Source organism: Notolepis coatsorum (genome assembly GCF_963971535.1).
Source record: "Notolepis coatsorum genome assembly, chromosome: 3".
Lineage (NCBI taxonomy): Eukaryota > Metazoa > Chordata > Actinopteri > Aulopiformes > Paralepididae > Notolepis > Notolepis coatsorum.
In genome coordinates this window covers 5,195,001-5,209,225 of record NC_140167.1, presented here as the reverse complement: position 1 = coordinate 5,209,225, position 14,225 = coordinate 5,195,001, and the positions used below count along the sequence as shown (strand labels likewise).

Below are 14,225 nucleotides of genomic sequence, written 5' to 3'. Positions count from 1 at the left end.
GGGTTAACCTACTGTATTGTCCCACCTATTGTTTCAGCCTCCTCACTCTCTTTCTCCCCCTCCCCCCTCTATCTCTCTCCCTCTCTCTCTTTCTCCCTCCCCTCTCTCTCTCTCTCTCTCTCTCTCTCTCTCTCTCTCTCTCTCTCTATCTCCCCCCTCGTGTCTCTCTGACCCCTCTCTCTCCCTCCTCTCCCTCTATCTGACCTCTCTCTCCCTCCTCTCTCTCTCTCTCCCTCTCCCTCCCTCTCTCTCCCCCTCTATCTCTTGCTCTCTCTCTCTCTTGCTCTCTCTCTTGCTCTCCCTCTCTCTTGCTCTCTCTCTCTTGCTCTCTCTCTCTCTTGCTCTCTCTCTTGCTCTCCCTCTCTCTTGCTCTCTCTCTCTCCCTCTCTCTCTCTTGCTCTCTCTCTCTCTTGCTCTCCCTCTCTCTTGCTCTCTCTCTTGCTCTCTCTCTCCATTTGGCTGACCCGTAGGAATAGGATCAGGGGTGTTGGTCCTACGGAATCAGTGCCTATGTTGAGGGGTATGATATCTGCACGCCTTAGGTTAAGTGCATGTATTTTTCACTGAGACATGATGTTGGTGTGTTCATGAATGCCTGGGGACCGGTGAATGCAATATGTTGTACCAGTGTTTCCCCTGAAAAAAAATTCAACAGCGGTGCTGTGCTGTGCTGCGCGCACTCTGCCGGAATCCATATTAGCGCACGTCGCTGCCGGAGAAATAACTTAAAACTACCTTAGAATTAGGGATGCACCGAAATTTCGGCTACCGAAAGTTTTCGGCCGAAAATGGCAAAAAATGGCCTTTCGGCTTTCGGCCAAAAGAGTTTTTTCACCGAAAATATAATACCGAAACAGAAACAACCTGTAACCTAACGCGTGTTGTTGTGATGATGTCGCGCTGTCGGGAGTCGCGCTGTTTCTATGTAAACTCTGCGCGCAACGCATCCAATAAATGCGTCTTTAACATCCTTATTTACTATATGCCCGTCGTGGTTAATCACAAGGGGGGGGGGGTAGTGTTTCTCACATTGACGCTGTCTGTCGTTGATAATATAATCTTTCTCAAGCATACACGTCGCGCGTCTACTGTGCCGAGTCAAGAGAGCACATTCAACTGGGGACTAGAAAGGTGCGCTCAGTAGAGCACAGATGTCCGCCGCGGCAGCCAGAGAAAAGATGGAATTAATGTGCTGTATGCATTCAGAAGTGCTGAATAAATGTTTTATGGACCCATAATAGTGATTATTTATTATTTAAGTTAAGTTTAGCCAAAATCCTATATTTTTCCATAATCATAATGTTCCACAACATTGGTAAAAAAAATATCTATTCTATGAATCATTTTCGGCCTTTCGGCATTCGGTTTTCGGCCAACTGTTTTCTATTTTCGGTATCGGTTTCGGCCAAGAATTTCCCATTCGGTGCATCCCTACTTATAATTGTTCGATAGGTTATTCATGTTCATGTTCGTGGAGTCATGAACGGCGATCGGAGCGTGTGTCTGTAATGTACTGTGTAACGTATTCCATTGGTGACGGTCAAAGCATAGAACCCCCCCCCCCCCCCCCCCACCCTTTCATGCACGTATGATGAAACATAATACCGATAATCTAGCGTTGATTTCAGATTGATTGTTGATCCAAGCGAGGAATGGCACGGTTCCTAGTGAAATGCACTAAAACGCTGTTTAGCGGCGTTTCCTGGGATTACACAGAATTACTCTAAAACTATACTCATATTTACCATTAGGGCTGCAACTAATGACTATTTTGGTAGTCGACTAATCTGTCGATTATTTTTTCGATTAGTCGACTAATCGAAAAACAATTATACTTATTAAAAAAAATATATATATATATATAATTTTTTTATTTTATTTTTTTTCACTACCTATCTTTGTGAAAGTGGCTTCTCAGCTCTGGTCCAGCTGAAGACAGAGCAGAGGAACAGATTGGACATTGAGCATGACCTCAGAGTTGCTTTGAGACTCTTGTCAGGACCAAACAACATCCCCAGTTATCCCATTAGTTCCCCCAAACTTACTGTCGGTCTGTTATGTTAAGCTAAGAAGTCTTCAGCTGGACCAGAGCTGAGAAGCCACTTTCACAAAGATAGGTAGTGCAAAAAAAAAATAAAGATTAATAATTTATTATTTTTTTTATGACTAATCGACGCAACAATATCTCGTCTACGATTTTTTATAATTGACATCGTCGATTATGTCGACTAATCGTTGCAGCCCTATTTACCATGGTATAAAACGGGAATGTATGGATGAAAAAATCATCAGGTTTTTGCATCTTGACCGGAAGAAACTCAGATCCATAGCTATAATATTTAATGTAGTTTTAGCACTGCAAACACCGGCATGTATTCATTACAGCGCTGGCACACACGGCCCACAGTGACCTCTCGTGAACGGCACTGGATGTGTTAATAAAGAATATCAAAAGTCCCTCTCTCTCTCTCTCTCTCTCTCTCTCTCTCTCTCTCTCTCTCTCTCTCTCTCTCTCTCTCTCTCTCTCTCTCTCTCTCCCTCCTCTCTCTCCCCATCTCTTTCTCCCTCTCCCCCTCTCCCCCCCATCTCTCTCTCCGTGTCTCTCTCTCTCCCTCTCTCTCTCCCTCTCCTCCATATCCTGTTGTGTTGCTAACCAGCGCTCTGGTCGGTGTCAGACGTGTTGAAGTGCATCTCACCGGCCAGATACGTCATCCGTGCGGCGCCCAGGCCAGCCAGCCCCGCGGAGCGCTCGGGGCTCACGGGGGAGGGAGGGGGTCTGTTTTATGTTGCGCTCTCGCTGCCTCACAATTTATAGAGCCGGGGAGGGAGGGAGGGAGGGGGGACAGAGGAGAGAGAGAGAGAGGTCAGAGAGAGAGAGAGAGAAAATTACGGATTGGGAAAGAGAGACTTTTTCTTTTCTTTGAATGAATCTGCCACCACGGGGGGATTCAGGCTCGCGGTCGTAAATCTCAGCAAATGATGTTGCGGTAAAAAGAAATATATATATATATATCCGAGAGCGTTTAAGGAATTGATTGGCCTTCTCAGCCTAACACATATTGGCAGTTTTGCGACCGCTCTGTGGGAACTTATTCCAAATTAGGCCGTGTGAGTTCCCGATGACAACGATGAGGAAAGGGGAATTCCGCCGCAACGCTGACTGACGTTAAACTTGTTTAGGTCGAAGCTCATTAATTCTCTCTGTGTGGCTGTGCCACCAAGGCCATCTCTCCTCAGAAACACCTCTCTGTGTGGTTGTGCCAAGGGGCCATCTCTCCTCAGAAAAACTGTCCGTCAAAAGGTGCTAATTCAGGTGGAGCCAGGGGTCATGATTGTTAGCTCGGCTCGTTTCAAAGAACTACAGTTGAACAGTTGAACCCGTGCACTGACGAATCGTTTAAAGTACAGTTGAACCCTTGCACTGACGAATCGTTTAAAGTACAGTTGAACCCGTGCACTGACGAATCGTTCAAAGTACAGTTGAACCCTTGCACTGACGAATCGTTCAAAGTACAGTTGAACCCTTGCACTGACGAATCGTTCAAAGTACAGTTGAACCCTTGCACTGACGAATCGTTCAAAGTACAGTTGAACCCTTGCACTGACGAATCGTTCAAAGTACAGTTGAACCCTTGCACTGACGAATCGTTCAAAGTACAGTTGAACCCGTGCACTGACGAATCGTTTAAAGTACAGTTGAACCCTTGCACTGACGAATCGTTCAAAGTACAGTTGAACCCTTGCACTGACTAATCGTTCAAAGAACTACAGTTGAACCCTTGCACTGACAAATCGTTTAAAGAACTACAGTTGAACCCTTGCACTGACGAATCGTTTAAAGAACTACAGTTGAACCCTTGCACTGACGAATCGTTTAACTCTGTTTAAATACACAGCCGGTGGATTTACAGTTGTGAAGTTAAGCTATATCACTTGGTGTGTGAATGTATATCATAAATAAAACCATAAGAAACCCTGTCTTTAACTCTGAGTAAACACAACACTCTACTTACTGTACTGTTGTGGCTACATGTAGGCTGTCGGACAGAGGAGTATAAACACTGGCGCGTATCGTATATTAATTCAGTTTCCAGCCAGAATATGTGTTTAAACTATTTATTGTTTCACTTAATGAAACACGCGTAAAATATGTAAGCTGGTACTGTTGCCCTCTTGCGTTGTTGCGAACTTGCGGCCACTAAAAAAGGTACGCTCCCTGAGCTCACCTCCTCTCTCTGGAAAATGTCTACACAAGTGAAAAGGTGAATGAAATCCCATATGAACACTACTATTGCTGCCAAACCCCAGTGAACACGCCCACCACTTAAAGTGACAGTACAATGAACAATACAACACCATAAACCATAGAGAATACTGAAACTTACATTTATGGCTCACTTACCATCTTTAGATAATAAAGTACTCAACCTCTACTGTCTTTAACTATGAATGAACACAACACTCTAACTTACCATCTTTAGATAATAAAGTACTCAACCTCTACTGTCTTTAACTATGAATGAACACAACACTCTAACTTACCATCTTTAGGTAATAAAGTACTCAGCCTCTACTGTCTTTAATTATGAATGAACACAACACTCTAACTTACCATCTTTAGGTAATAAAGTACTCAACCTCTACTGTCTTTAACTATGAATGAACACAACACTCTAACTTACCATCTTTAGATAATAAAGTACTCAACCTCTACTGTCTTTAACTATGAATGAACAGAACACTCTAACTTACCATCTTTAGATAATAAAGTACTCAACCTCTACTGTCTTTAACTATGAATGAACACAACACTCTAACTTACCATCTTTAGATAATAAAGTACTCAACCTCTACTGTCTTTAACTATGAATGAACACAACACTCTAACTTACCATCTTTAGATAATAAAGTACTCAACCTCTACTGTCTTTAACTATGAATGAACACAACACTCTAACTTACCATCTTTAGATAATAAAGTACTCAATCTCTACTGTCTTTAACTATGAGTGAACACAACACTTTACCATCTTTAGATAAGAATTCAAACAAAGTTTGAAAACATTGTTCCTCTGAAAACATAAACCTCTCTCTCTCTCTCTCTCCCTCTCCCCCTCTCTCTCCCCTCCTCGTGTGTCTCTGACCTATCTCCCCCCCCCCCCCCACTCTGGCTATATCTCTGGCCTGGCAATAACGTCTGTGAGCTCATTATTCTCTGTAGTAAAGGAACCTTTCTACATATATATGACAGACCCAGGGGGGATTCCTTTTACCCCCCCCCCCCCCCCCCAACCAGTTAGTTGATTAATACATCTTTATGGTCCTAATCAGCTAAGAACTTTAAGTCATCTCCCTCCCTTGCAGAATCAGTTATTTCTTAGAAAATTGCTTTGGTCTTTAATAACCGCTGATATTTAGACAGTCCTGCAGGATGGCATTCATCTCGTTTCACTTCAAACCTTTATTTATACTAGGGATGCACCGATCCGATATTGATATCGGATATCGGCCCCGATATCACTCAAATAGGTGGATCGGGTATTGGAAAAAAACGGTGCAGCCATTTCCAATTTCAAAAGTACAGCGTCTGAAAGCCAGCGCACAGGGAGGAAACCCTGCTTTGAGCGCAGGGGGGCCTGTTGATGGCTGGAAGGTTGTCGGTTAAAATCCCCAGATTAGCTGGAAAGATAAAGTGCCATTGAGCAAGGCACTTAACACTGCCGCCCGTGGTGAAAGGTTAACCTTCTGTAGTGTGGCAGTGAAAGGTTAACCTTCTGTAATGTGGTAATGAAAGGGTTAACGTTAACCTTCTGTAGTGTGGCAATGAAAGGGTTAACCTTCTGTAGCACGGCAGTGAAAGGGTTAAACATCATGATAAGACCGACTGGGTCCAGTTCAGAGGCAGCTTGTCCACAAGACAGTGTTGAGACTGAGAGGTCCTGTCGCTCGCCTCACCTCGCTGTGGCTCCCCTCTCCCTCCGCCGTGTCCAGACCCTCTGATTAATGACTCAGGATACATGAATGAAAATATGCGCCGGCTGGAAGTCGTCTGAACCTGGACTGGAGTCCAAACGGCCCTTTTTTTCCCGCGAATGAAATGACTAATGCAAATAGTTGAGTTTACTAAGTGTTTTCTTCGTTGGCCTCCTTGATTCCGCTGCTGCTTCGGACCCGACACCTTCGCCCCCTTCCTCCGCATGTGAAGCGTTCCAATTTGCTCTTGTAGTTGTAGTAGTAGTAGTAGTAGTAGTAGTAGTAGTAGTAGTAGTAGTAGTAGTAGTAGTAGTAGTAGTAGTAGTAGTAGTAGTAGTAGTAGTAGTAGTAGTAGTAGTAGTAGTAGTAGTAGTAGTAGTAGTAGTAGTAGTAGTAGTAGTAGTAGTAGTAGTAGTAGTAGTAGTAGTAGTAGTAGTAGTAGTAGTAGTAGTAGTAGTAGTAGTAGTAGTTTATTTAGTCATCACACAATACAACATACACAATCATTTAACAATATTTGATTCAGGCAGTGACAGGTATTACAGACTGAAGCATAATGCGTATACATGCCTGTCCTATATTCTTAACAAAATTAAGACTCCAAAACAGTATTCTAAAAGAAATTGGTTCTCATTTCTCATTTTTCTATCTAGGGTGATACAAGAATCTTAGCTTATTTCACTTTTATACTCTGTTTTTTTTGGTATTTATTGGTTTATAATACTGGGCAGGTCAAATTAAGAACAAATTCATAATCACAATCACGGCCTGGCGAGAGGACAAAAGGTCCCGTCGAAGGGGACAATTTTTTTTTATATAAATCATACATATAACAAACAAACATACATACATCACAGAGGTAAGGGAAGATAATTACATGGTATGTAATACAGACAGATTACAGTAGTTAAAAGGATGGGTGACAGTAGCAGGTGTGTGCAACTCTGTGATAGAGTCCTTAAAAGTAGCGAGGGGGGATCAATTTGTCCATTTTCAAAGTGTCTTGCATCTCGTTCCAACTGCTGGGAGCAGTCAATTGAAAGGAGCGAGATATGGTGAGCAGCTCTGGGGTTATAGGGAGTAGATGACGGATAAGAAGGGGTCAGACCAAGGGGGGTTTTGTAAATGATCGTAAGCCAATTCATTTCTCGTCGAGAGTGTAACAATGGCCAATTTACAGATGTGTATAATTCTGAGTGATGGTCTACTCTACTGTATCGTGACGTGATTTACAGTGTATATAGCCTATATGTGACCGAGCCCAGCAGTTTGTGGCACAAGTCTCCCTCGCTCATTTTTCATATATATTTATTTTACAGATTATGAAAGTACAGAATGTAAGCTTTCAAATGATACTGTGCTTATTAGAATGTAGTTAAACCTCAAGTCTCAGAGCAGAGAAAAACGGAGAAAATCCAGTCTAAAGTTTGCCTGCATTTTTTAACACCTTGGCAGTCAGGTACTAGGCCTCACAAACTGCCTTTTTTAAACAAAGGTTTTTACTATTTAGAGATACTATAACTGTTTAGCTGTTACAGTAAATATGTTCTTCACCATTCCAACTGTGATAATAATATGGCAATCTGACGTCCAGACGTGAGTCTCTTAGCGCGGTCACACGTGTTTCAATCAATCAATCAATCAATCAAATGTATTTATTTAAATAGCACATTTAGACATGACACTTGTCAACCAAAGTGCTTCACATAGAGGCTTGGTTCATACACATACAGCTCATTATAGTAATATTCCACAATTATTACATTTGGTAGTAATAAATAACTAACATTTGGTAGTCAGGACTCTCTGGAAGAAGAGATCTTGTATCTCAATGGGACATTCCTGGATAAATAAAGGATAAATAAATATAAAATAATAATAAAATAATGGCACACATAAATTCACATCAACATGCGCGGAACACCCGCGGGGGGGCCTGATTGCTTTTACCAAACGGTTCGTGTTTCCGCGTTCCCGTTTTGCGCTCTGATTGGCCACTGACGTTTCTGGTCATGTGACATGTGCGCCCAATCGTGTGGCGGCAAGTACTTTGGACGGTTAAGCTTTGGCACTCTTTCGAAGTTGGTTAAGGTTAGAGTATGGATCGTAGGCGTTAGGTAGTTTGCTGCTGGTCGAGGCGGAAATGGGTGCGTCATGCGATTGGGCGCACATGTCACATGACCAGAAGCGTGCATGGCCAATCAGAGCGCAAAACGGGAACGCGGAAACACGAACCGTTTGGTAAAAGCATAGACGCGCGGGGGGGGATTGGGAGGGCGGGACATCATCAGCATCCTGTTTCTGTAACTAACAGCCATACCGATGTGCTGTTTCCATGCAGGTAACCCGGGTGTGGTGGGCTTCTACAGAACCTTCATGCAGACTCTCCACAGCACGTTCGGACAGCGCCACCCGGTGTGGGCCGTCAGCCACGCGGGCCACTGTGAGCCCCCTGACTGCATGGACATGATCCAAGGTGACGCTTCCTTCCATCCCAGACGCTTCCTAAACGGTGTAAACAATATAATTAACTCTGGATATGAAGATATAAGAAAGATAAACAGTGTAAACAATATAATTAACTGTGGATATAAAGATAAACAGTGTAAACAATATAATTAACTCTGGATATAAAGCTATAAGAAGGATAAACAGTGTAAACAATATAATTAACTCTGGATATGAAGATATAAGAAAGATAAACAGTGTAAACAATATAATTAACTCTGGATATAAAGACATAAGAAAGATAAACAGTGTAAACAATAGAATTAACTGTGGATATAAAGATAAACAGTGTAAACAATATCATTAACTCTGGATATAAAGATATAAGAAAGATAAACAGTGTAAACAATATAATTAACTCTGGATGTGAAGATATAAGAAAGATAAACAGTGTAAACAATAGAATTAACTGTGGATATAAAGATAAACAGTGTAAACAATATAATTAACTGTGGATATAAAGACATAAGAAAGATAAACAGTGTAAACAATATAATTAACTCTGGATATAAAGATATAAGAAAGATAAACAGTGTAAACAATATAATTAACTCTGGATATGAAGATATAAGAAAGATAAACAGTGTAAACAATATAATTAACTCTGGATATGAAGATATAAGAAAGATAAACAGTGTAAACAATATAATTAACTCTGGATATGAAGATATAAGAACGATAAACAGTGTAAACAATGTAATTAACTCTGGATATAAAGATATAAGAAAGATAAAGAGTGTAAACATTAACAATATAATTAACTCTGGATATAAAGATATAAGAAAGATAAACAGTGTAAACAATATAATTAACTCTGGATATAAAGATATAAGAAAGATAAACAGTGTAAACAATATAATTAACTCTGGATATGAAGATATAAGAAAGATAAACAGTGTAAACAATATAATTAACTCTGGATATAAAGATATAAGAAAGATAAACAGTGTAAACAATATAATTAACTCTGGATATAACGATATAAGAAAGATAAACAGTGTAAACAATATAATTAACTCTGGATATAAAGATATAAGAAAGATAAACAGTGTAAACAATATAATTAACTCTGGATATAAAGATATAAGAAAGATAAACAGTGTAAACAATATAATTAACTGGATATAAAGATATAAGAAAGATAAACAGTGTAAACAATATAATTAACTCTGGATATAAAGATATAAGAAAGATAAACAGTGTAAACAATATAATTAACTCTGGATATGAAGATATAAGAAAGATAAACAGTGTAAACAATATAATTAACTCTGGATATAACGATATAAGAAAGATAAACAGTGTAAACAATATAATTAACTCTGGATATAAAGATATAAGAAAGATAAACAGTGTAAACAATATAATTAACTCTGGATATGAAGATATAAGAAAGATAAACAGTGTAAACCATATAATTAACTCTGGATATAAAGATATATGAAATATAAACAGTGTAAACAATATAATTAACTCTGGATATGAAGTTATAAGAAAGATAAACAGTGTAAACAATATAATTAACTGGATATAAAGATATAAGAAAGATAAACAGTGTAAACAATATAATTAACTCTGGATATGAAGATATAAGAAAGATAAACAGTGTAAACAATATAATTAACTGTGGATATAAAGACATAAGAAAGATAAACAGTGTAAACAATATAATTAACTCTGGATATAAAGTTATAAGAAAGATAAACAGTGTAAACAATATAATTAACTCTGGATATGAAGATATAAGAAAGATAAACAGTGTAAACAATATAATTAACTCTGGATATAAAGACATAAGAAAGATAAACAGTGTAAACAATATAATTAACTCTGGATATGAAGATATAAGAAAGATAAACAGTGTAAACCATATAATTAACTCTGGATATAAAGATATATGAAATATAAACAGTGTAAACAATATAATTAACTCTGGATATAAAGATATAAGAAAGATAAACAGTGTAAACATTAACAATATAATTAACTCTGGATATAAAGATATACGAAAAAGAAAGGGTGTAAACTCTTATAAACTTGATGAGGGTCTGTTAGGGTCGAGGAGACTGGGCTGAACGAATGAACAAAAACGCTATGAAAATCAAAAGAAAAAAGTGAATGAGTGCAGATTGTGATTAATTGGACAATAAGGAATAAGATGGACTTCGACACGTTACCCTGCACAACATAATAATCTTGGCGCTGGGAAAGGCAGCACAGATGCTGAGGCAATTACTGCTAAGGCTCGCTCGCAAATGTGCAGTAAATACGGACTGTAGTTTATAACCAGAAGAACCGTTCCAGGTATATATATATATATATGACACTTTAATAAAATAAATAGCTTCAATAAAGTGAAAAAAAAATAAGAAAGAAAGAAAGGGGGAAATCATTTTCCAACCAAGCGTTTCAGTGCTCTGGATAGTAATAGTTTGCACTTAAAAAACCATATCAGCAAGAGCAAGAGGCACCACTATTACTCCAGTTAGTCTGCCAAACGTGCCCTGACAAGCTGAATGAACGTGGTCCGGGGGTCTGGTGGTGGGGAGGAGGTACGGTGACCTGGGGATGGCTTATTGACTTTGGCACGGGGGGGGGGAGAACGCTCTCCCCCTGTATTTGCGCTAACATATTTTCACAGTCATCAAAGTGTCGAGGGGTGGGGGGGGGAGGTGGGGGAAACTGCCCCTGTGTCAGGAACACATCTTCCACCGGGAAGATCTGAAATAGCGACTTCAATGCGCTCCCCCCCCCCCACCCCCCTCTCTCTCATTTCGTGTGTTTGTTTATCCATAATCGGAAGGTTGTCCACCACCACCCTCTTCATCCAGCCTGTATATATATTTATTTATTTATTTTTATTATGTTTTTGGGAGAATTTTTTTTATTGTTTTTTCTCCGGGCAGTCCGGCAGAGAGAGAGAGAGGAAGTATGGGAGATAGAGGGGGAAGATATTCGGCAAAGGTCACCGGGTCCGGGAGTCGAACCCACGTTACGGACGTGTTGCACCGCAGCGCTGTACGTGGTGCGCCACCATGGCGCCCCCATCCAGCCTGTATTAATGGTTAATAATGACCACCAGTCTTAAATGTGGTCCCCGGTCCCCTGGAGAAGGAGAGGAGGCCCCAGCTGCTACAAGTATGGCTCTCTGTGTCTTGGAGGACATTTCCTCGAGTGTCCCAGAGGTCTCTGATGGCGTCCTATAGCCCCCCCCCCCCCCAGCGTAGACTGAGTACCTTTTGACCCAAGAGCTTCGCCCCCGCCACGACCGCTACGCTCTGATGCCAAAGGTCTTGGATTGTATTTGAACCCGGGACGCTGCGATTACATGGTCAGACGGGTCCTGAGAGCAGCCGAGAGGAAGTATATAAAAAGACACGCCTCACTGGTGACATCACCACCTATCACAACCTCTTGTCAGCTTTCTCCAAAACCAACGCGTCTTTCTTTCAAACTGCACGCCACCATGTCCTCCCTCCTCACTCCCCCTCCATCCCCTCCCCCCTCCTCTCTCTCTGCCGAAGACTTTGTAATTTTTTTGAGGAAAAAGTGGAGAACATCTGCAGCTGTTTTTCCCAACCCCCACCCATTCCAAATGTTGAATCAAGAACCTCATCTTTTACTCTGTCATCTTTCTCTCCCATTACAGACACCTACACTGGCGCCTACTGACACTGGTATCAAACCGTCCCACTACATGCCAGCTGGACCAGATACCCTCCCCACTCCTCCAGACCATAGCACCAGACATCCCCCCATTCCTAACTGCAACCATCAACTCCTCCCTCAACTCGGGGGCGGTCCCCACCTCCCCAAAACAAGCCAGAGTCACACCGCTCATAAAAGAAACCAACCATGAACTCCACCGTCATAGATAACTATCGTCCTGTCTCTCTTCTCTCACTTGAACATGATGTGTCCAACCAACTTACTGATTATCTCTTACAGAATGACCTCCTAGACCCCCCAAATCTCTAGGTAACATTGTCACGTCTCGTGCCTTCTCGTATCACTGCTATGTCGATGATACTCAACTCTTCCTCTCCTTTCCTCCCTCAGATATCCATGTCTCTGAGCGGATCTCGGCCTGTCTGTCCGACACGATCTCCGCGTGGATGACGACCAACCACCTCAAACCGAACCTAAGCGAAACAGAGTTGCTTCACCTGCCCGCCAATTCCCTCCCCCGACCGACCTTTCCATCACAGTGGAGAATGTAGCCGTGGCCTCGTCCCCGACCGCCAAGAACCTTGGTGTTGTCCTCGACGACCAGTTGAACTTCTCTGCTCACATCGCAGCGACAACCAGAACCTGCAGATTCCTCCTGAGCAACGTCAGAAGGATCCGCCCCTTCCTGACAAAAGAAGCCACCCAACTCCTCGTCCAATCAACAGTCATCTCCCGCCTCGACTACTGCAACGCACTGCTTGCTGGCCTACCGGCCACTGCCACCAAGCCTCTTCAACTCATTCAGAACGCAGCCGCCCGCCTGATCTCAAACCTACCGAAGTCGACCCATGTCACCCCACTTCTTAGGGACCTGCACTGGCTCCCCATCGCCACACAAATCCGCTTCAAGGCCCTCGACCTGGCATATCACACAGCAAAGGGAACGGCTCCCGCCTACCTCCGGTCAATGGTCTCTAACTACACACCCTCAAGACCCCTACACTCTGCATCTTCTGGCCGCCTCAGACCCACTCCTATCCGAGCTCCGGGAGGGTCATCAAAGAGAAGCTGCCTATTCTCAGTCCTTGCCCCACAATGGTGGAATGAACTTCCCACCACAGTTAGGACAGCCGAAACCCGACCAATCTTTCGCCATCGACTAAAGACGCACTTCTTCAATCATTATCTGAAATGAAAAAATTAAATTATCTAATTAATGGCATTTTAATCGCATAACCATTTTAGGCCTGATATTTTATATTCTATAATCATATTTCAAATTGCATGTGTGCGGATGGCAGAATTCAGTACTGTATCTACAAAACCTTCTGTTTAATCATCTTCCCTTTATTCATTTGCTTAGGTCTGGTAAATTTTAGCATGGTTATTCAGTAAACAAAAAAACAAAAAATGTTTTATTGATATTCTCATTTGGTTCATTACAATCTACTCAAGCCTAGTAACAGACACAGTATTTCTGACACTGGGAATACATTCCCTGAGATCCATAGATGTCCCTAGAATCAGATACCAAGAACATGCAAATGGATCATTTAAAAAAATATATTTTAAATGTTTATTCTACGTTCTTATGGAATGAATGAGATAAAAAGAAAAAAAAATATTACATGTTTTTTTTTTATATATATAATGTGTAATTAATTAATCTAATTAACGCGATAAACTGACATATATATATAACTATAACCCTAACTAACCTTACTGTCATGCACTTGTCCTAATAAACTAACCTACACTGTAGCACTCAACACTTTGATGAACATTGTTACTCAGCTGATAGAGTTGTGCCCTTCCTGCTGACTTGTTGTACAAAACTTGTAAGTCACTTTGGATAAAAGCGTCAGCTAAAGGATTAAATGTAAATGTAAAATGAATGTGTGTGTGTATGTGGGAGGGGAAATCTGAATCAGAAACACTCAATTTACTAAATATCATTTAGTAACACATCATACACAACACAACATATCAAACACATTTTCACGTGTCACAATAGTTTTCAATTGTCCCACGAATTACCAACTGAACTCGCTCTATAATGTGTTTTCTGACCAGCA

At 41.2% G+C, this 14,225-nt stretch overlaps 1 protein-coding gene across 2 annotated transcripts in view; it reads left to right on the top strand.

The window, feature by feature from the left end:
* The window catches only part of ldah (lipid droplet associated hydrolase), a 58,209-nt gene that overhangs the window by 25,817 nt on the left and 18,167 nt on the right, over positions 1–14,225 (top strand). For both annotated transcript variants that reach the window (XM_084309442.1, XM_084309443.1), the window contains exon 3: positions 8,315–8,449. In XM_084309442.1, coding sequence (XP_084165568.1) covers positions 8,315–8,449 — 135 coding nt within the window. The remainder of the gene's footprint in view (positions 1–8,314; positions 8,450–14,225) is intronic.